Source organism: Rhynchophorus ferrugineus, unplaced genomic scaffold, assembly GCF_030347505.1.
Source record: "Rhynchophorus ferrugineus isolate W39M unplaced genomic scaffold, kcgeb_rfMv2 rfM2, whole genome shotgun sequence".
In the NCBI taxonomy this organism is placed as follows: domain Eukaryota; kingdom Metazoa; phylum Arthropoda; class Insecta; order Coleoptera; family Curculionidae; genus Rhynchophorus; species Rhynchophorus ferrugineus.
In genome coordinates, this window is record NW_027472581.1 from 14,745,069 (window position 1) to 14,770,454 (window position 25,386).

The 25,386-nt window shown below is 32.2% G+C and overlaps 1 protein-coding gene across 2 annotated transcripts in view; it reads left to right on the forward strand.

Annotated features, from left to right (window-relative positions):
- Nucleotides 1-25,386, forward strand: part of 5PtaseI (inositol polyphosphate-5-phosphatase A) — a 62,416-nt gene that overhangs the window by 17,246 nt on the left and 19,784 nt on the right. For both annotated transcript variants that reach the window (XM_076395634.1, XM_076395635.1), the window contains exon 2: nt 25,091-25,321. In XM_076395634.1, coding sequence (XP_076251749.1) covers nt 25,091-25,321 — 231 coding nt within the window. The remainder of the gene's footprint in view (nt 1-25,090; nt 25,322-25,386) is intronic.

Sequence of the window (25,386 nt, forward strand, 5' to 3'; positions counted from 1 at the left end):
GTTCACACTTCAACGACATGACGCATAGTGAAGAATGAAGCACATAGTGAATTCAGTGAGGCTTTAACGTGAAGTTGGTTGAAAATGTACCCGGTGCAATTTCATACACATTAATAACATTTGTTGTAAATCCTTTAAAATTAATTTATAGGCCTGTAATAAATTACTGTAATTTTTTAATCATAATTTTTAGGCTTAAGCTCATCACGGTATTGTTCATCCGATCAAAAAATATGAAAATTGTCATAAATAATTTACTAATTAGAACAGATAAATAGTCGAAACAACAGACGAATTTGTAAAAAAACACTCAACTAATTAATATACCTCCGTCATTGTTTATACATAAAACAAGCGATTGTTTAGTCGTTGATCCAATTACGTGGCGTTAGACTCATAATGTGACGGGTAAATCCGTCATTCGGGACCTTCTTACCCATAAAGCAACATCACGGCTGGCCTAAATACTAACGACGAACAAATAATAATTTAATTAACGACGTAGATAATGTCAGTCATTTCTAGATAACGTTATTAACAATTCAATTATTTCGTTATATATACTTAATAGGTATAGCGCACAAAAAATGTTGACACAATTGATTAAGTGATTTGATGATTGGATCAAGATCGTCGGAGGACGGAGTCATTGTGTCGGGACCATATCAGAAAATCAACTAATTTGTGGATGATTTATTTATGTATTCGTACGGCTTAGAGACAAATAAACAATAAACAGTACATTAATATAAACACATGATTACTGAGAATTCGTCCAAATCCTTGATTAATTTTATTACCTTTGATATAATTACATATATTTCTGGAGTATAATATGATTTGGTCTTTCATGTCTGGACAAGGGGTACCCAAAAATATCGATATATTGATATTTTTGACCGATATTTTTTATATATTTAGGTTTATTAAAAATATCATTAATTTTTAAAATATTTCGAGAATATTGATATTTTGTTGAGCCAATATATCAATATTTTTATTTTTCTTAATTTAAATTTTTCCTAGTTTGAAAAAGAGGTTTTTTTCTCCGATATATCAATATTTCTTGGAAGCCGACATCCCTCCGGACTATCCCAAAGCGATCTGATGGTGTAAGATCTAGAACTTAAATTTCCATTTCCATAACTTATCAAACTAGGTTTCTATATGAGATGACTTTGGATAGTTTTTTGGACTTTCAAGATGGTTTTATTACACCCCGTTAAGATTGAACTGTTCCTGTCTATTAATTCAATCGTAAAAAGAGATCACTTCTCTTGTCTCAATGCATGAGATGATGTTGATGTATTTTGTGAAAAAGCCAGCCCATTAAAATTCAAGCCAGGATTATCTCAGTATAGGTTTCTTCCCAACACATACTAATATCAATTTCTACAGAGACCATGATCAACACTACCACCTGTAACTGTCGACCTCTTCAGAAGAATCTTCCCAAGAGAAATCATCGTTAACAAAATTAAAACTGTTAGATATCCTGGACGTTTTTTAATGTATACGGGTGGATCCGAAAGCAATGATTATGTTGGCGCTGCTAATACATTAGCGTTATCGGAAAACTACTTCAAGCTTCCCTTTTTATCGGATTTTTTTCTTATTAACATTCAAAGCAAAGTTTATACAGAATATACAAATAAATCTTATAGTGATCGCTCGCGATTCGATGAGCTTCCTGGAAAGCCTTAATCTTAGTATGTTATACTATTGTGCAAAAACTGGGAATAGACCCTAATTTAGTCAAAATATTTTCCATCAATTTTTTCCCATTTTTATGGCAACATGGCGATACAGTGTCGAAATCCCAATCATCGATCCATTCTCAAAGTTCTTCATTATTTCGAAACCCTGTGCCTGTACGCTGCATCACTTTAAAGATGTGGAAACTAAAAGGCGCTTGTCTGGTAGGTATGCTGGGTTTATACTCACCATTAACGTAACTTCCCATTCGAACTGCACCAGTATATCTTTTGCAACTCTTGCAGTGTCTGGCCCAGAGTTGTCATTTCAAGTGAATGTCTTTGTTTCTGTTCCTCGCTATTGTTGGTCTTTTTTATGCAACAATATGTTAGTTACTTTTTTAGACTGACGTCGGTAGGCGTTTGCAATAACAGTTTCATTAGGTTTTAGCAGCTCGTTATACACTACACCTTGCGTATGCTCAGGAAGACTTTATAATCGATGTGGATGGTTCTCCTGAATTAATCCATGACATTTTGTGGTTGTGGTTATCGTAGTAGATCACAATTCCCATCGCATAAACCTCTGGGAATGGTTAATTCATCAGCTACTAAGCTGCACGAATGTTTCTTGATATTTTAAGCTGAGTTTCAATAAGTCTTGCAACTTATTATATCCCTTCTTTTTGTTATTTTATGTAGAGAATTGTCAAAACCGTCAAATTACCAGTTCAAAATTTTCAAATATTTTAAATTTTTATCAAGATACATGCACCAAATGTATTTGTCAAAACGTACAGGGAATTGGTTAATAAACCAGAGATCTTTTCGTATTCAGCCATCTTTGCTATTGCTTAAAACAATATGCTAATGCCAATTTAACTGTCGAAAGTTTATTTAAACCCATTTTGCGAAAAGGACCTTCTCATCGCAGGTTCTCATTTTTGTCATCTACCGACTGAAAATGCATGCTTTCAAGTGGTAATTAGAATTTTGGGAGAACAAAGAAATCGATAGGAACCATATATAGTCTGTCGAGTTGACCAAATAATCACAATGATAGCCTTGTGAGATCGTGCGTTCTTATCCTGCAAAATTAATTTATATTTGATGCTTAAACACAGCAAAATTCGCAGATAATATTCCGTATTTATCATCTGACCTTTTTGGCAAGAATTCTGAGTGCACAATGCAACGATAGTCAAGGAAAAAAGACAACAATATTAAGGTGATAAAATTTGATCGATTTTGACATGGTTCACACACATTTTTTGTTTTCGATTTTGGTCCAGTTGACATACAATAAGGGGTCGAGATTTCGAAACCTTGTGGAACCGAAAAACGACTTTTAAAACAAGACTAAATGTAACCTTTTTACTAATTGTTTTCAGTCATGTTAAAATAGTTTATCGTTATTTTGAACACTATTTTTATATAATCATTTAATTAAATAATTTAATTATTTATGTCTATTGCGCCAAACTTCGCTGTGACTCAGTCTGATATTAATTATTGCGGAAATAAATAAAAGTATTCTAGCGATCATATTACTGAAAAATCATATATAGTCAAATTATTAACAAAAAAAACAAAAATAATTGAATACAGCATTCCGTATGAACTTAACTCACCTTTATTTTTAAAATATCATAGATAATATATATCTTTAATCTAATCTAATTTCATATCTTGATATTTATCATATTTTTTAAAAATGGGTAAAAATACTAAGTTGTGAAAATAGCAAGTCCCTTCAAATCCTTTTATATACTTACCTCTCGTGGGTGTCGAGCATACGAAATCCTATTTAATCTTTTTAGTTTTCAAATTATGTTTTCATAACCTTCGCAAAACGCTTAGTTTTAAATGCCCCGTTAAAATTTCGAATCAATCTGTCAAATAGTTTTCTAGAACTTATACATAAAAATTCACTTATATTAAATTGTAACGGTAGTTATTATTTATTTCCTATCTGTCAACCATCGTTGACTTATACCACTCGGAATTTTCGTTACTGTCAGAACTTGGGAATGAAAAATATGTAAAAACACTCTTCTATTAAAATTGAAAGGTGTGTAAATGTTACAAGTCAATACACCAAGTGCTCTACGAGTTTGCAGACATAAATATACTGAAACTACATTTGTATATATGAACATTAAATTATAAAAAAAACTGGATGATCCGGTGAACTTTGTATCATATATAACTGCATTATAAATTTTCTTCGACGATAACAATAACTTCTTCCTGAATTGTCGGTGAGTTAAACCTCCTTGCGTGCCCACCATGTCTCCATTCTTACTAAAATCGTTATTCTGCTGAAGAAACATTTGTACTTCTTGGGCAATAATTCACTTTAACAGGTCAGTTGAAAAGTCCCCGGCCTACCATAGTAAAACACATTTTTTTGGCAAAGTTTTTTTTATTCCATATTTTTTAATCTCAATATTTTAATTTTAATCTTAATATTTTAATTCTCTTCAAGGGTGATGCACTGATTATAGCGACCCACCAACTTTTTTGTAGTACGATTTGTCCTTTGCTTATAGGCCTCAGTTTCGGCGATCACCTTCATTCGACGAAAAATTCTTCCCACCGAGCATTCTTTATAAATAGTCGCTGGGGGCCAGATCTGGAGAATATGATGAATGAGGAAGCAATTCGAAGCCCAATTTTTGTATTTTTGCCATGGTTTTCATTGACTTGTGACACGGTGCATTGTCTTTGTAAAACACTTTCTTTTTCTTCAAATGGGACCGTTTTTTCGGCGATTTCGTCCTCCAAACGGTCCAATGACTCTATTGAATAGTCGCTGTTGATGGTATTTCCTTTTTCAAGGTAGTCAATGAAAATTATTCCATGAGCATCCCAAAATACAGACGCCATAACCTTGTCAGTCGACTCTAGCGTTTTCCCACGCTTTGGAGCGGGTTTATCGTGCGCACTCGGATGACAGTCAAGTGGACTGCGTCTAAACTTAGCATACCAATCCTTTATGGTTGATTTTCCTGGTGCAGTGTCCGGAAACTCGGCATCAAGCCAAGCTTTTGTTTCAATTGTATTTTTTCCCTTCAACAAGCAATATTTAATCAACACGCGAAATTCCTTTTTATCAATTTTTTTCCACAATAACAAAAGTTGCTTCACTCAAAATGCTATAATTCACAAACTAATGACCCGACAGCTGTCAAATGTATACACGCATCTTCTGTGGCTTAGGGCTAACTAAAAAATATATGGATTTAATTCTAGTATCGCCATCTATGTGTCAGGCCGGGGACTTTTCAATTGACCTGTTACTATTGGATTGTGAACTCAAAATAATATCAATACATTTACATAATACATTTGTGAGAATTGATAATCTTCATCTGGTAGTAATAACAGGACTTCTAGTAAGTGATAAACTTGTACTTGTAAATTGTTTAATGTTTTGCTAACTTTTTTCTAATACAAATTTTAATGTTACGAAGAAACTTTTATGGTGGGCATAAAATTATCTGTTACAATATGCGTTACGCCAAACGACGTCATTTAGAAATAGCTATTACATTTATATTGGCCAATTCCAGAAAATAATAAGCGTAATAGATCTAATGGTAGACCAGTTGTAGCAATTTTTTTTTTACCTAACCCAGTATATACACCGCTGTATTTTAATGTAGTACAATATTGACGAACGATTGCCATTTCCCCAAATGTAATTAATTTGATGGCACCATAATCTATTACCGGATCACGTCATTGAATCGATGTATCTATCAAAAAAATACCTTCTTTTACATGAAATATAGTGCCGAAAAATTATCATCAATGTTTAATACCTATCAATGTTTAATATCAATATTTAATGACAGTGATAGTGACAATTTGTACGGGAAAACAAAATCGTTGTTTTTGCTATTTTCGTCGCTGTTACTCCATATTATCTCACCATATAAACCTTGCCCGAGCTTCCAGAAATGTTTCAAAAACCGGTTTGGTGGCACAGTGGTTGAGGCGACAGGACGGTCCTCCTACTGCTGCGATAGTTCGAATGATTGACTTTATGTTTATGATTGTAATTGTAAATATCTTCATATGCAACAGTGAAATATCCCACAAGGTATGACCAGATGTCTTCTGGGATGGTCCCTAAGTTGGTCACTGGCAAGCCGGTAGATTTAAAGCCGAGGACGTGGTTCGGAACTCACGTTAAACAGTAAGTCCAATCCGGAAAAACCCTAGATGGTAAAAGGAGACTTTAAAATATATTCATTATATGTTTTAAAATCAAAATTAGCCAAATCTGTTCAGCCGTTCTCGAGTTTTAGCGACACTAACCAATAGAATTTCATTTTTATATATGATAAGAATGCGTAATAATCTTCTAATATAAAAAATTACTCTTATTTAATGACTTGATTAAGAATAAATGACTGAATGATGATTGAAGGACTTATACTATTAAGTAACACTACCACTATCGTAGATTAGATGGTATTAATTTAAAAAATATGGTCTAAATGATTTAATCGTTGAATCAAGCCAATACAGGATGTAGAAATCATACCGTGACATATCGAGATCATCTTAGATAATACTTGACGCATGAGCTGTAATGACTCGATGTTATTACAGTAGTAACTGTTAATTTTCAGTTCCTTCTTCGGTATAAGAAACAGTTAAAGACCGACGTATGATTCGTATTGCTCGGCGAGACATAACGTTATTTGAAGTCGTGTGTTTTCCAAACAAAACCATTTAAGTGTCAGGACGTGGCCTACATGGATGTAGAAAACATGCGTAGCTAAATATAACTAATATATATACAGCTATTGGAAGTTCATTAAATTTTATAGGGGCCAGTTAATAAATAGTATGTAATTTGCCGGTAATATTGAAGGAGCAGTCAGTAGTGAAGATGATGGCGCAGAATTTTCATATTACTTGAAATTTTATTATCATGGTATATAAATTAGTAGGTGCATGTATTTTAATCAGTAATATCTATTGGCGAAAATAAAAATATTATGGTATTAATATTATTTTAACATTTCTCTACATAAAGTAACAGTAACATTTAATATTACTGGTAATAGCCGTACGGTCAAAATATAAAGATATATACAATGGATGTTATGGATAGTTAAAATTTACTTATTCAGTACATTAAATATCTCAGGTAATTTATGAATGCCATTCCAAAAGAACAGTTTTTGCTTTAAGCTGAACTATTCATTGAACTATTTTTCTGCAGAAATCGGAGCGGATCTGCAAGCGCGTGCCCCATCGATGCGAAAAGGTGGTTTTGCCATATGAGGCATGTCAACGTTGTTATGCTGCAAAATAACTTTTTCAACTCTTAGGGAATAATGTGGACTTGTTCGATCAATACACAGTTCAAATTGATCACTTTCCGGTAACGATCAATATTAACTGTTTCCTCAGGTTCCATCAATTAATAATACCAAGTGCACTAAAAAGTCATTACCAGTATTTCACATATGTCATTTTATTCTACTGACACTACTGACAGCAAGCTTCATATACGACATAAGAACGACTTCATAAGCTGACAATATACGTTATATTTTGCGAAAGTAACACCATAATTGATTTATATATCTTTGAAAATGTCAAATTTCGTGCCTGAAAACGTGCATTTATGGCACTCATTACTTTTCTTATTTAATTAAAATAAAAAAGCGCTGAGAAATTGTCTGTAAAATGCTACTTCAAAGGTTCTTACAGAATAGCACTTCGTTAATTTCGAAAAAGCTGGAAATAGCTCGATGAATGGTTTTACTCAAATGACAAACAGTTTTTTAGGATGGCATACATTGCGGCATTGAAAGAAGGCCAATATGTATGGAATCAAAAGGTCATTACTTTGAATAAATACATTTTTCCATTTTCTTGAAAATTATGTAATTTTTTTTCCGAAAAAATTCGGTAATCACTTACCGGTACATATGGTATACGACACCAACCTAGCCAGATATAGAGCATGGTCTTTCCTATTTTCTAAATGCCTGTTATTCAATCTACGTGGCACCCATCTTCCCATTTTTTTGATCCTTCACACTTCTAACTTATAACGCTTGATTATTCCAATTGATTATTATTATTGATTGACTCCAACCATTTAAAAGTGGTTTAAAAGGTCAAACAATTTTAATGACAATGTCAAAAAACGGACAATGAATTGCAACATTTATTTGACGAAAACCCGACGCTTATTGATATTAGTGATGAAAAGATCAACTACAACAATCTTAATCACAAAAAGTCACACTACACTTGGTGGGATCAGCACGTTATAATGTATAACGAGTATGTAATGTTACAAACGTACAACGTATTGTTGCAAGAAAAAACAGCAATAGCAAGCATCAGACGCAATTTCATCCTCTTCTATGGCTCTTGTCATCGTTTGTCACACATTGCAAAAATAGTGAAAGATATTCTATTATATTCACCAAACATAGTGCTTTGTGATTAGCTGGCACTTAGTTTCGGGATGTCTAAGAAGTGTGAAAATGGATATATACCAACCAACATATTGCCGTCACAAAATGAGAAGTTTTAGAAAATTATGGAAATATATTGGTTGGATTGTTGGAAAAACACGCAAATACCTAATACTTTTAGAATGATGGCAAGGAATTCCTGATTTTAATGATGATTGATTTGTTAAATAAAATATATTTCGAAAAGACTTACAATATTATGTTAATCAGAAATAATTAAATTTCATTTAAAAAATCTGAATCACGCGATTAAGATCGATGATGCATCGAGCAATATGCATTTTAAACATTGATAGGTTTTTAATTATTTTGTTACGCCTAATATCGACGTACTAACTAACATTCTGACGAACTTATTTCATTAACATTTCGTATAGGCTCATTAAAACGCAGGTTCAGGTAAATTAAAATACCTTGACGTGAACATCGATGGAAAATCCAACTAACGATATATTTATTAATACAACACTGATATCAGAGTTTTTAACATTCTTATATTGATATTGCGGAAATATAAATTTGAAATATACTTTTTCCTATTTATTGTTGGATTCTCGGTATGAGCTTGTCCTTACTATAACAGTTTGTATCATACTACATAATTTATGCACTGCTAGTAGACGCGCCATTCTTTTCATTCGCGTCGTAATATTGTATGTCAAAAATATAACCATATTTTTTTCATTCTCTAAAATACGATTTTGTACAGTTATCTTATATTAATTATATTCACCGTTAGTTGTTTCCACTCTTATCACCTTGTCTTGGCGTCATAAGCATTGTATGTGTATGTATAATCCCTATCCAGAAAGTTACATTCACTCACTATCACATTCTGAGCCACCATTCAAGTCAATAACTAAGCTGTTAATTTCCAATCTAATACTAGTCACAATTCTTAATTTCATCTTCTGTGTGTTTGATGGAGTTCATCTAAACCAAAAAGTGTTATTGTACACAATCCTTTCCATATATTCAAATAGTTCTTACTTGTATATCTTCCTCGATCTGCATGTCTGCATGCATAGTAATTATTTGTCATATCCACAATTTCATTTGATTGAATATGCAATTGTAGGGAGGAAGACTTTATACTCTGTGGCCATATTGTTCAGTCATCTGAACAGGCCAATAAACCAGCCTACTTTTAAGAAACTTATTTGCATAAAACATTTCTTTTATATTTATCAAGTTACAATTTGATATACTTCAATCCTTTCCATATATTCAAATGATTCTAACTTGTATATCTTCCTCGACCTGCATCTCTGCATGCATAGTAATTATTTGTCATATCCACAATTTCATTTGATTGAATATGCAATTGTAGGGAGGAAGACTTTATACTCTATGGCCATATTGTTCTGTCATCTGAACAGGCCAATGAACCAGCCTATTTTTAAAAAACTCATTTGCATAAAACATTTCTTTTATATTTACCAAGTTACAATTTGCTATACTTCACTCTTTAGCATGGTATCTTCAAAAGTTTTACCCTTTTCCATCAACTTTTATTGTGTTTCACGCTTTTTATTAGCATATTGGCAACGTTCTATTTTGAAATATCTGTGTCTATACACAACTTGAAATTACAAATCATCCTTAATTATATTACATTCTTTTAAAAATTGTATTATTTTGAAAGTAATGCCCGGAAATTGCATTAGACCTTTACATTATTTAAATCCTATGTTTAACATTTACACAGTACCATTTCTAAAATTTCTAAAAATGTTAAATGAATTTATTTTTCAATACAGTTGATACGGCATTTCTGAAACATTAGTATTCCATACCATAAGTGGGAAGACGGTGAAGCTTTTCCTTAGTCTGATGAGAATATAATCAATTTTCCCATTACCAACATATCTTTACCTAGAGGTGCCTTATTTTAGTGAAAAGTAGTCAAACTTTATGACGTCAGCATGTCGCGCAATGTTGCCACATTAACTTCGAATTTGGGGTTACAAGGTTTGCCGGTTTATAACCTCTAATTATTGTCAACCAAATCAAATTTTACAGACTGATTCTATCTCTTTTTAACTAGGATAAAATGAGAAAGAAAAATCCGCTCCGAGATTAAAATAAATTTTACATATTTACAAACTGCATTGACGGTACATTCGACATCATCTATGACGTAAATGGGTTATTTTATTGGAAGAACTATAGATTATATTTCCAAGCTTAAAAAGAAAATAAAAATCGTCCATTGAACACCGGAAACAGCCAAATTGTGCTCAATCAATCTAAACAAGAAATATGTTATGTTTTCTTTGTTAAAAATGTATTCATATGAGTACCCGTATAGATACCGTTTTTTAGATTATCTGGTATATATATACTTTTCATTTTATTTGTTAACATCTTTACATTAGAACCAATTTTTATTGGCATTGCACACACATTGTTAAACCTGGCGTGTAAGGAAGGAACTATTCTAGTTGTGAATTTTCAAAAGCTGAAATGCAATGATAACAAACAGTTTGTTCTGTTTTATTTCATAAAAATAGGGCCTAATAATTTTTTCTCCTCTCGAAATACTTTTTATTTACCACCCCTGGCCAAATTATTTTCTTTGTTTTTAAGTCTCAGTCCTCTTGTTAGATATTCTATTTAGTTCGTAGCCCTTTTTTTAATTCTTTTATAATGCACATTTTGTTTTTCAGATCTCATTAGCAAATCATACTGTGATACTTGTTTGTTTGAATACGATACATTATATTAGGCATTATATAATATTTAATATATATGTTTTTCATTGCTATACTTGATTATACAAGTATGTTTAGGATTATCTGTTTTGAGTTTCATGTCGAATTAGTCGTCTTAGGTCAAATTGTGAGCATTTTTCGACTTCTTTGATTTTGAGTCTGATGTGTTTGATGCTTTTTGTTCAAAGTGATGTTTCCAATTTAACCTACCATCGAAACGAATGCCGAGGTATTTAGCAGAGTCTGCTAGATGAATCGGGCAGCTCTCAAGTAATATAATTAGGTTGTTGTCAAATTTTAAACGGCTATACTATATTTTTCTGCCTCTATTCCATTTATAGATCTTGTTATTTATACTTTTTCTATAGCCTTACACCACTATGTTTACGTCATAGTATTATTTTCTTTATCGTATTTTCCCATTCTATGACAGTGTCATACCTTTATATAATAAAATTATTATATATTGAAGTAAATAGGGCTAAATTGAAACTCAAACCATCGCATGTTATATCTACGACACATTCGTTACAGTAGAATTCGACACGAGTTTATTTTCGTTAATTAAGAAACAAGAAATATCATTCGTCTTGCTATTTTCACCTACAATCCGGAGCTTGAACGTTCTTTTACCATCGTGGGAGTTGGTTAATTATAGATGTGATTCAAGAAATACACTATTATTGAATATTGAAAGGTCTCGGTGTTAACGCGAATGATATAATCTGCCTAAAAAATTAAAACAAATTCTTATTTTTCACCTAGGCAGTTCGACATTAGCGGAATTTAAATCGTTCTGTATATTATTTTAAGGTCGTGCCTGAGAGAGAGAAGAAAAACTGGTAAATGTTAAATGAACAGTTCTGTCTTCGACATTTGGAATTATTGTGGAATAATACTAAATTAATAATTTATGAATATGTTAATAGGTTCATAACTAACCAGATTTGGTTATATAAATTGGAGTAATAGGGATATTAAAAAATTCTTTGTTGTTTTATATTTCATGACTTTTTTAATAACCTTTGTGATGTTCCATTTTTAATTGTATGTTAACTGTATTGTTATAATTAATATCATAAAAAGCTAATTGCGCAATAAATATTTTTATGTAAATAACATCATTAAAATTCAGAACATAATTTGAATTAACTTTTTTAATTTTGAATGCTTTTTATGTTTGTTCTTATTATATTTTTATAGCTAACGGCTGGGTAAGAACATAATTATAGCTTTGCTTTAAATGTACACTACCTCAACAAAATTTAGCAACAATAAAATAAGATAATATTAAAAACGACCAAAGAACTTTTATATATTACTAACATACATATATTTAGTACAAGTAAAAAAGTTTTTTTTTATTACTCTTCGTGAGTCCACAATCTGCCCTATTGGCAATAAGTATTTCTTCTGTTTATATTATATATACATGGCATGTAGAAAATCACTTCATTAAGCAATCTTCTGTATAAAATATTATCTTAATTAATTAGTCTTATTCTAATGCTTATTCTAAACTCTACATATGTCCAGTAATCAGATCAGGTGGTGTTAAACGTTTTAGTCTACGCACTTTACTATCACGTCGCATATTTAGCTGATTAGCGAGTACATTGGGATGCACTGACACTCTTTCGAAGTACTTCACACAAACACGTTGAATTACACTCGTTATAGGTTCTAGAGGAATATCGCGTTGTATCACTTTATTTGAAATATAGTACGGAGCATCAACAATGGCACGCAACACCTTATTTTGGAACCGTTGAATGATGGATATATTAGATTTGCTAGCGGTACCCCATAGTTGAATTCCATATGTCCAAATGGGCTTGAATATAGACTCATACAGCAATACCTTGTTATCTAATGATAACATGGATTTGCGCCCAAAGAGCCAATACATTTGATATAATTTTATTCCCAGTTGTTTCCGTTTAGAGAGTATGTGCTTCTTCCAGGTTAGGCGTCGATCTAAATGCATACCAAGATATTTAACATGCTCTGCTTGGGGGAGTTGACGATGATTGATATTTACTGGTGGACATGTTCTTCTACGCAGGGTAAACGTTATATGCGTGGATTTTGATTCATTGGCTTTAGTGCGCCATGTCTTCAACCATAATTGTATTTGCTCCAGGTGGGTTTGTAGGTTTATTAATGCTGTGACTGAATCTTCATGGGATGCTAAGATTGCTGTATCGTCTGCATATGTTGCCACAGTAGTTATTTTTGTGGTGGGCAGATCAGCCGTATACAGAAGATACAGTACTGGACCCAGTACACTACCTTGCGGAACTCCTGAATATATGGGATTTAATTCGGTATGTTCATCGCCTTGATTTACAATAAAATGTCTGTCAGTGAGATACGATTTTAGTAGCTGATAGTCCGGATGAGGGAGAAGTTTCTTTAGTTTAACCTGCAAGCCCGTATGCCATACTTTGTCAAAAGACTGAGATATGTCTAGGAAAGCAGCCGAACAATATCTTTTGGCATTTAGGTCAGCGTTTATTCGGTTTACAAGTCTATGCACTTGTTCTATAGTCCCATGCTTATTGCGAAAGCCAAACTGATGTTCTGGAATAATTTTTCTTTTTTCTATTATATAGTTTAGTTTTTTTATGTATAATTTCTCGAAAACTTTCGAGATTATTGGTAATAAACTTATAGGTCGGTAGGAGATCACATCTTCTGGTATTTTTCCTGGTTTAAGTATCATTAATATTTTAGCTACTTTCCAGATACTAGGGAAGTAATTAATTCGTAGCATAGCATTAAATATATATGTTAATAAATAAAAAAGTTGAATACATTTTTCGTTAAATTTTAACCTCGTCAAAAGGCCTAACCTTATTTTTAATTACTATTAACTTTCTGAGTATTCACACTGCGTGTATTTCACTGTGCTGAGCTCGATGGGCATCGATTCTTTTTAACGAACTTCGAAAAGGAGGAGCTTCTATGTTCGGCTGTATATATTTTTTAATGTATGTTCAGTGACTTCTCCGTCAATTGTGGGCCAATTTTCAAAATTATTTTTTTATTCGAAAGAGTGCACTTCCTAGATGGTCCCATTGAGATCAAATCTAGATCTGGGGGGAGGTTGTATCGAGAGAAACACTCAAGTTTCAAAATTACGTACAAAGTTTTAACATATTTTTTGTCAAAAATAATCAGATATTTGTGTATAATGTTATTGCTGAGCTGATGTGACTTTTTAAACACTAGCTATGGCATATACGACCTAGTACTATAATATGTGTATAACTGCTTCTATGGTGTAATGGTTAAAGCGTTTAGCTCGCAAAGGGAGGTCGCGGGTTCAACTCCCGGCAGCGACAATATCTTTTTGTTGTTTAGTTAGAACATTTGTCAAATCACCTAGGCTAGGTAACGGACCGCGGGGCTTACAGCGCTCCTTATTTTCAATAATTGTTTCTTATTTTCTTTATTCCTATTTTTCCTCATACGGGCTGCACCTTTACTTGACCTACCCACTGTAATATTATATAAAATAACTGCGTATTTCATTGAGTAAATATCTAACACTAAAATGAGAAAAATAAAATATTTTTAACAAAATAATTGAACCGACTTTAAAAAATGAATAAGTAACTCACTAAAAATTTATAACACAAAAAACTAATAACTAAATAAAAATAATCAAAAACCTTATTTAACCTAAACGTATTTTATATTCTACTATATACGCACAATTTAGCTTAATACCTACCTAAACCTTTTTTTTACAATGTTACAGTATTATTTAGCTACTACCAACTGATCACTTTCAAGTCAGTGATGAATGTTTAAGATCATTATCTTCTTGAATAGCACAGAAAAATGTAGGTCAATTAGATTCATTCTAGAAGCATTTAAGCATTTTCGGCTGGACTTGTTTATAGAGTTTTCCATCAAGTTTAATCATGTCTATCTATTTTATATGTTTTAACCCACTGCGGTTTATGTCTCTTGTAGGTACTAGTCAGTCCCAGTTTTTAGCTGCTACGTATCGTCTCAGTCCAGCACGTCTCATTACGGTTTTATTTGAAACTAGTTGTTTCGTGTATTCTTTAAAATAGCGGTAATTTGAAACACAGTTTATAACATTATAACATATTTATTTGTTGTAGCTTTAACTCGCAAGAACTCTGAATCACGCTGGATGTAAAGACATTGTAGAAATATAAACTTACTCTTTTATATAAATAGGCAATGGCGACATGTTGAAATTCATTTAGTACATCATTTGCTCGAAATTTTTAAGCGGAAAAGTGTCGGTTGATCATATGTCGGTCGACAAAGAAGGAATTATATTATTGTTTCAATCGTTTAACTTTCAAAGTGTTTTAGAATCGGTTGAAACAGTTAACAGTAACAATTATGACAAAATATTTCACTGAATATGTCCCCATTGATCGTTTATATCATGGCAATGCATATGTCATTTCAGCTAAAAGATCAAATCCAAATTCTATCGATATTTGAAATCAACAACATATATACTCGTATCACAACATACCACCTAAAGATTAAAGTACTTTTCGCATTCTTCTGACGATTTGTTTATACATAGGGTCTTTATAATTGCCTCAAAATGTCTCTGCGACCACCTTGGTCATGGTCGTGATCAATTATGGATCTAAACCGTCTAATGTCTGGGCCGATGAAAGCCCCTTCCTTCACCTTCTTCCACCAGAGGCCTAGGAACTTTAAAACTATGAATTTCAAGCAAAGTCTAGGCCTAGGTCTTCCTGTTTTTGTTTAATTTTCAGTATCCCATTATATTTAACGTGGTGATTGATTTTTAACAATCTAGACCTTTTTTTCTTCCCGTCTGTCATTCTGACAATTGGAAAGAAATACTATACAATAGTAATAAATAATATACAATTACTATAGTGTTGTTATTTGAACAACACTATAGTAACTGTCCTTAATTTGTCTTAGGATAGCTTATTAATGTAGTATTAGTTATTTATTTAAATAAATATATTTTAAGACTAACAACAAAAAATAAATCATATGTATTTTAAAATTATCATTAATTTTTCCATAACTGTGCTAAAAGAAGATTATGTATATTATTATTTTTGTAACTTTATCAATATTAATATGTTTTTAAATATTTTATTGCCAATTAAATAATGCTAATACAAAATAATAAAATCGTGAAAAAATTTTACTGAAGTTATAAAAGGCTTTTTAATACTAGCTATTTGGATTTCATATGGTTATTCGGTATAATTTTAGCATATATTTAACATTCCTCATAAATTATTTATGGAGTAATGCATATCATATTATTCCGTCTTTCTTCAAAAGCCATTCCTCGCGCTATTAAATCAGGGATAAATTAATAAATACGATAAACAAAACATTCAACTATTGTAAAATTCTATCGAAACCTTGAATAGATTCTTGCTGTAATACTGTATTACAAAATCTGCATCTAAAATACATTCTTTCTTCTCAGTTATTTCTCCATGAGCCTAATGTGGTTTAGACAATTATTATAAAATTTTAGCTGTTGATGCTCTATAACAGCCCTAAGGTAATCTCTACACCACCAAGGTTGAATATCTGTCGAATATAATACAACTTGACATATTTTCAATTTGGATATCTGCTACACTCACCAAACTTTACTCCTTCCAATTATCATGTAATCCGATAAGAACTGCTTTTACTTCTGGATTTTGGATATTTTTAAAAAAGTATTTCATTAAAGACGTATGCATCAGGCTATCCAAAAAGCAGAGCAAATCAGACTCAAAATCTGTACTGGGTAGTAGGAAGATACTTCCAAGTTGACCTAAAATGAAAGTTTATTAGTCTTTTAGAAAGTCTTTTTCAACTTCAAATATAGAATAGCACTGATACATCAAACTAACTAGTATTCCAACGATGGTAAAACAAAGTTCTTAGAGTAATTACCAATGCTTACCAAGCTATTTACGAAGTTATTCAATATTTTGCCTTAAAACATAAAAAAAGGTTACTAAATCACAGCAACAGAGAAGCAGTCAACACGCAGATAATCAGAAGATTGAATCGAACCACACCACATGATCTTGTATACTAATTAAAGTATGTAAAAAGTGTTTAATCTTAACTTCAACAGGTCAAATGAAAAGTTCCCGACCTGAAACATAGATGGCACTACTAGAATTAAATCCGTATGTTTTTTAGTTAGCCCTAACACTCAAAAGATGCATGTATAAATTGGACAGCTGGCGGATTATTAGTTTGTGAATTATAGTATTTTGAGTGAGGCAACTTTTGTTATCGTGAAAAAAGTAGATAAAAAGAAATTTCGCGTGTTGATAAAATATTGATTTTTGAAGGGAAAAATACAGTTGAAGCAAAAATGGCTTGATGCCGAGCTTCCGGACATTGTCCCAGGAAAATCGATCATCAAGGATTGGTATGCTAAGTTTAGACGTGGTGAAATGAGCACCGAAGACGGTGAACGCAGTGGACGCCCAAGGAGGTTGTTACCGAGGAAAATATTTAAAAAATCCACAAAATGATTTTGAATGGCCGTAAATTGAAACTGAATGAAATAGAAGAGACTCTAAAGATATCAAATGAACGTGTACATTATATCATTCACGAATATTTGGGTATGAGAAAGCTGTGTGCAAAGTGGGTGCCGCGCGAGCTCACTTTTGACCAAAAACAACGACAAGTTGATGATTCGGAGCAGTATTTAAAGATGATCAAGCGTAATAAACCAGAGTTTTTTGCGTCGATATGTGACAATGGACGAAACATGGCTCCATCATTTCACTTCGACAGTTTATCATTCACCTCCAGCAGTCATCCGAATGGACTGCACACGATGAACCCGCTCCAAAGCGTGGGAAAACGCAACAGTCGGCTGGCGAAGTTATGGCGTCTGTATTTTGGGATGCGCATGGAATAATTTTCATTGACTACCTTGAAAAAGGAAGGACCATCAACAGCGACTATTAGCGAAGTGCTGCTTCACCAAGATATTGCACCGTGTCCAAAAAATCCATGAATTGGGCTTCCTCATCCACCGTATTGTCCAGATCTGGCCGCCAGCAACTATTTCCTGTTTTCAGATCTCAAAAGAATGCTCGCTGGGAAGAAATTTTCGTCGAATGAAGAGTTGATCGCGGAAACTGAGGTCTATTTTGAAGCAAAGGACAAATCGTACTATAAAAATGGTATCAAAAAAGTTGGATGGTCGCTATAATCAGTGTATCACCCTTGAAGGAAATTATGTTGAATAAAAAAACTAATTTTGCCAAAAATGTGTTTTACTATGGTAGGCCGGGAACTTTTCAATTGACCTATTAGCTTACGTAGTCTAATTTAATTTTAATTTGGAAAATACATGTACTGATGTATTTATCCCACACTCGTCCTGCTTGTATATTGATGCAAGTACAACAGAACAAAAGTTATAAATTAATTTTATAAATTAAGATTGTATTAAGCATGTCTAATGTAAGATGTATATTTAAAAAAATGAAAGACAGTTTTTTCAAATGCTGTTGAAATTTGTTTAACTTAAAACACAATAATTATATGAATAAATAGGAAAAATTTTCGCTATATTTGATTAAACCAACAATAAAATAGACATATATACATAGTTTTTAATGTTTAGTTTGACTCTATTTTGGTTTTGAAGGTATGACATCAGTTTGCTTATTTTCAGCAATTTGCTTGTTTAACAATTCAACTTGTATCTTTGACGGGTTTCCTTCAGATGACACATGACTATGATGTAATGATATTTAAAAAAACTTGTATGATATTCCGTACGTGTTTTACTAGCAAGGTTGTGATCATCAGGATATATTATTGATTCACTACCATTTCATTCTCTAAATTCATTCAGATTGTATCTGATACAAATGAAATCAAAGGTGGTATCGCTAAACAGCTTACGAAGGTTGCCTTTTAAATTTCGGGATTATGATAAAATAACATTATTATCCTGACTAGTAATTTTTGTATCGATATTTTTGACTAAAGGTTGTTTTTTATATCTCGGGACTATGCTAAAATAGTTTTACTATCCTATATGCTAATATTGGAGTATCGAGATCTTTGACAGTAAACAATTATTTACGGTAAATTGAAAATATTTTCGAGCCAGTATTTACAGTAATGACTACCAATCGATGAACTTCATATCTACGTCATTCGTAGGGCCGTAGTTCCCTTGGGTCGTCTAATATTGATTTTTACTCCAGTAAATATTGATACGGTTTGTAAGCTGATATTACAAGATCATCGTGTCACTTGAGACATCTTTAATATACATAAATTAAATCATCTATCCCCAAGGAATAATAATTTAATAAAATTCGATATATTTAGAAATTAAGTGAAAAGCGTTTCAGTTTTTTTTATATGATATAATTGAATGGGTTATTGTTATAAGAAAGCTTATAATATATCAAATGTCACGCTTGTATTTCCGTTGTGATTCTGATATAGTATAGAGGTTAATTGCAGAGATTTAGTGCTATAAGGATTCCTATTACAATAGGATTGACATGATAGTAAAACATTGTACTAATCTAAATTAATTTTTCTCGAGTTTGAGGCCAGACATCAATATTGGTATCTATTAATGTAATTTGTTTTGTCTTTCCCTCTATATCATCTTCTGAAATTTTATAAATATTTTTTATTACATCTTACACTAAATATACTTAGTTCAACTTTAATTTACAAATTAATGTATTACTTTTGTTCTGTTGCAATATGCAAATGCAAGTTCATGTGATTTCTTGCGCATTATCCAGTAAAACTATCTATAATCGTATTTTTTCTATGTTGCTGTGATCCACAAGCCTTCTCTCAAGGTTTAAGGCGACTAAAACTTAATCTTGGACAACTTCGTAGATCTATTGGATTTCCAGGTCATCTGTTCTTCGTTGATTACATAGCGATAAGCATTGGTATTAATCGAAGTAACTGTGTCGCATAGTACAGGATTACTAGTCGGTTCAAATAGGATTTATAATTGACTTATAACAGGTCAGTTAATAAGAATTAAATCCATATATATTTTAGTTAGCCCTAAAACCCTCAAAAGATGCGTGTATAAATTTGACAGCTGTCGCATCATTAGTTTGTGAATTATAGTATTTTGAGTGAAGCAACTTTTGTTATTGTGAAAAAAATGGATAAAAAGGAATTTCGCCTGTTGATAAAATATTGCTTTTTGATGGGAAAAAATACAGTTGAAACAAAAACTTGGCTTGATGCCGACTTTCCGGACACTGCGCCAGGAAAATCAACAACAAAGATTGGTATGCTAAGTTTAGACGTGGTGAAATGAGCACCAAAGACAGTGAACACAGTGGACGCCCAAAAGAGGTTGTTAGCGACGTAAACATTAAGAAAATCCACAAAATTATTTTGAATGACCGTAAATTGAAATTGAGGGAAATAGCAGACACTCTAACGATATCAACTGAACGTGTTCATCATATCATTCACCAGTATTTGGGTATGAGAAAGCTCTGTGCAAAGTGGGTGCTCACTTTTAACCAAAAACTGTGTTTGAAGATGATCAAGCATAATAAACCCGAGTTCTTGATATGTGACAATGACACCCGAGTGGAATGCACATGATGAACACGCTCCATACTACGGGAAAGCGCAACAGTCGGTTGGAAAGGTTATGGCGTCTGTATTTTGGGATGCCCATGGAATAGTTTTCATTAACTTCAACCAATTCATTAATTGGGCTTCGAACTGCTTCCTCATCCACCGTATTCTCCAGATCTGAACCCCAGCAAGTATTTCCTGCTCTCAGATCTCAAAAGAACGTTCGCTGGGAAGAAATTTTCGTCGAATGAGGAGTTGATCGCGGAAACTGAGGCCTATTTTAAAGCAAAGGATAAATCGTATTACAAAAATGGTATCGAAAAGTTGGAGGGTCGCTATCACCCTTGAAGGGGATTAAGTTGAATAAAAAAAACTAATTTTGCCAAAAATGTGTTTTACTGTGGTGGGCCGGACTTTTCAATTGACCTGTTAATGGATTGACTAATTTCCAAATTTCCAAACATTTCTTTTGTTAAAATAATAGAAAGGAAAAAGTAAGGCCAACAACAAAATTTAAATATCTATTATAAATTTCTGGTTATTAGTTCGCATCCAGTTTATTACGTGTGTACAGAAAACTGAATGGTAACTAAATCGAAATTTAATAAGATTCTCCTTTAGCGCATTAAAACTTGACAAGTGGAAAATCTAATTAGTAATAATTTCAATAAAAATATTCCTAAACATTAATCTACGTCAGTATGAACATTTACGAACGCATGTTAAAATAAATATGAAAGAGGCTGTAAATATAATTGAAAAAGTTCTCCAGGAAATTTAGCTTGGAGACTATCCGCTTTTCGGAAATTCCTCGACAATTCCCAGACGGACAGCTGGGAAAACCATATGTAGCGTTCGCAGGCTTCGGTAATTTTTTAGAGAAAAATCCGACTAAAAAAGCGGCGTCGGTAATTGTCGCCATATTTATTGATTTATGAAAACACTTTGTACATATAGCAATGTAGGTCCGAGAATTACTGTTTGTATTAGTATGTTAGGATTAGTTTATGTTTGGCATTTAATTAAAACAATAGAAAATCCCAATCCTTATTAATATTAAGTTATATAACATATGTTATAATTTAAAAATTACATCTGCTCAATCGATAAATAAAAGACAAAAAAAATGCTCGGTATAAATGAATTTTTATTATTATTTTCGATTAATTACACATGATGTTTCATGCTTAAAAAACAGTTTTCCTGAAATACTGGCTATTTATGAGGTTTCAATTAGTTATTTACAGACACATACAGTTATTATACAGTTTGTTAATCAATTTAAAGCTTCCTGATAAACTATATTTTTTGTTTTGTTTTGTGGTGCGTAAATAAACAAAGATGACGGTTTTCCGACGCGCGAACACGCGACGTATAATTGTCCATGCTTAAAACAGGGAAACTCCAAGTTGATTCCGCAAACTTCCAACGACCGGTCTTGAGATTTATTTATGGTCATCGCAAAAGCCATGCGTACTGGAAATTGTAAACATTTAAAATCGAAATCCGAAATCGAAATGATAAATCCGTTGGAATCATCGGTATACGCGGGATCAAGACATCCTCTCCTTTGTATTTCCCGTTACATTTTTTTTTACGATTTTTAAGATAAACATATTCAAAAATTCTGTTTCTACTACCCTAAGAACAACCTTGAGTCAAAATATTTTCGAAAAAAATTGACACCCCAAAAATTATGTGTTGGTTTGATTTGTGGTTATTTGGAATACAAGTGACAGTGGGTGATTAGTTTTTAGTTACGGATTCATCCAGGTTTTAGTCCCATAGGATTTTCCATTAGACACGGTACTGTTTAAGGAGCTTCAGAATATGCTCTTAAGATGACTTTTAAAATTTAAATTATTTTCAGATAAATAAAACCCATTCAATAAAACTAACATCATCTAAATTGATAACCTCAAAATGTCCAAATATTGTCCCATCAACTCAGTTTTAGTTCATTTTGGTTTTGATGTATAACAAAATTCTAATCTAAATAATATAATGAAAAAACATGCTATCAAAAGTAATTTATTGTTGTATTATAGTAAATATAATGCATATATTATCGAAGCACTTAAAATACAAACTACAATGGTAATTGAACTCTTTGCCACACAACCTATCAGATAGGCTTCTAGTATTCTTTTTATGTATTGGTATCCCCTGAAAGCCTAATCCACTTAACTAACAATTGTATATCTAAGTAACGTATTTCACTTTTATTAGAGTGCATATTTACTTTTTACGTTCAGTTCTTGTTTCCTTCGATGCAATGTTTCTTTTCACATATCCAGACGGTTCTTCATGGTCATATTGTTCAGTCATCTGATCTACAGTGTTTCTTTTTAAGGCCTATTTATAAAAAATAAAATGCAATTCATTTATATTTACCAACTAACAATTTGAAACAGTTCACTTTTTAGCATCGTTTCTTAATCTATATATGTTATTGCAAGCCATTCCTTAATTGTTGGGACCACTTGTTGAGATCTTTTCCACCAATGTACTAAGGTATGGCGCATTGTCTATAACTATGACTGATGGTTCCTTCAAGTTCTTTGAGAGCTGACTTTCAAACTACAGCAAAAACACGTTATGGTTCATTTCTCCACGATAGTCGCCCGTAACACCAGAAACACCAGCTCTGCGCCAAGAATAAAACCATTCCTCTTTCCAACATGAAGAACAATATATCTAATGAATTGTTAATAAATGCTATGACTAACAAAACCTAATCAATTGATATTCCAACGTTTACCTTTTTTCATCATCTATTGTTGTCTTTACACTATTTTATTAACATCTTGCCATGAGTGACGTATTCTGAAATATCCATATCTCCGGAATTTAAATGGTAATCAGTAGTCGTAAAATCTATATAGTGTCAATAAACTGCATAGGAGACGTGCCTTTTATATTTCAGGATTAGGCTAAAATATTGTTATCATTCTAACAATTAATTTTTCTGACAATATTTTTGATCATTTGGAACTATTTATTGTAAATTGAAAACATTGTTAATCATTGTTTAGGGTACGTCATTAATGAGAACTCTTTATTGATGATTTAAACAACTATAAGACCATCTAATATTGATTGTTTTCCGTTTTATAGAAGAAAATAGTAATTTTCTATAAAAATAAACAAGTACATACAGCTTCAGAGGTCACCATTAAAAGCAGTGGATTAATGTTTCAACATCCAGCTTATTTGCCAAATTTAGCTCCGTCTGATTCTGCTCTTCTGGTTCTTGTAACGCCCCAAATATGTTTTTCGTGGAAAACGATTTTCAATAAAAAGCAGGCGGTTTTAGATAATTGAATTGTTTACAACTACAAATCCATTTGCATATTTTAGTTCGCTAATTTAACATTTTAGTATCGCTCCATAGTTTTAAAAAAGTCATTACTATTTTAGTATTTAAGCATCAACAACAATACAGAAAGTTATTGTTGTTACTTAAAATCAGAGCATAAGATAACCTAGACATATATAGATAATTTTTCTGTGATATTATTGATTTATTTACTCAGACAGGAATGAGACCGCATAGCACTCACCATAATCATCCTGACATTGAAATATATTGATAGTTAAAAATAAATACATTGTTACTAGTCGTCTCCGTCTAACCTACAATATGTCTTTATGATAACTTAAATCTAGGTATATAACCAGGAGGACCCATCGGCCCTAGCTCAATCTCTGGTGAAATAATGTTTATACATGCCACTGCTGAATTTTTTAATATATGCATCTCACTACACAACACTACACAAGATCAGATGGTTTGATTCTTTTGAGCCTGTGTCCTGTTCTGGTGGTATCCAATAGTTGCAATATTTCAATATTTGTATGAGAATGGAGTCTTTCGCCATGCCCCCTTGCAATTCTTTTGATTTCTTGACTGACTGTGGGTATCTGAAGGTCTCGATGCAGGTAATCAGTCCTATAGTATTTGGGTGCACCCAAAATACCTCTCAGGACTTTGTTCTAAAAAATTTGTATTTTGTTTATGTTACTCTTTGCAGAACATCCCCATAATTGAACTCCGTATGTCCATATAGGTTTCAATATTTGCTTATATAATAGCAATTTATTATGATAATTGTGATTTTCTTCCAATTAGCCAGTACATTTTGCTATATTTCAATTCCAATTCTTTTCTTTTCTTCTTTATATGTTCCTTCCAGCGAAGTTTTACATCGAAATTCATTCCGAGCTATATGGAATGATAGTGTTATTTAATGTTATTGGTGCTTGTACGGTCTGTTTATAGGTGAACTGCACATGTACAGATTTATTTTCATTAATTCTTATTTTCCAAGCTTGTGTCCAATTATTTATATTGTCACTTGCCTGTTGCAATTTTCGTGAGGCTTCTTCACTAAAATAATTAAGAATAAATTAATATACCTGATAGTATATAACTAATATATACTAAGTGTACAAAATAGACAAAATAATTTTATTAATTTAAATATCATATTAAATCTAACCGATATTTTTTTTCAAATTTTATTTAATTTTGTTTTAACTTGGTCATTTGTTTCAGCCTACACAGATGCTGAAGCAATGGGTAAAAGAGTTCCTTTTAAAGATTTCGAAGCTGAAGGTGAAATTCATAGCGCTGCATTGTCAGGAGGTCGGCGGCAAACACTACGAGAATTCCATGAAACACGTGAACAGCTTCATTAGTCTTCTGCAAAAGAGCGACGAGCTGAAGCATTTCACGAAAAGCAGGATTTTTCTAGACGAGGACTTCAGCTCAGTACCTAATTTTACGGTGAGTGTTTTGGAAATAATTTTTGGAGAAAAATGTGTAAACATTATGGAAATATAACAAAAAGT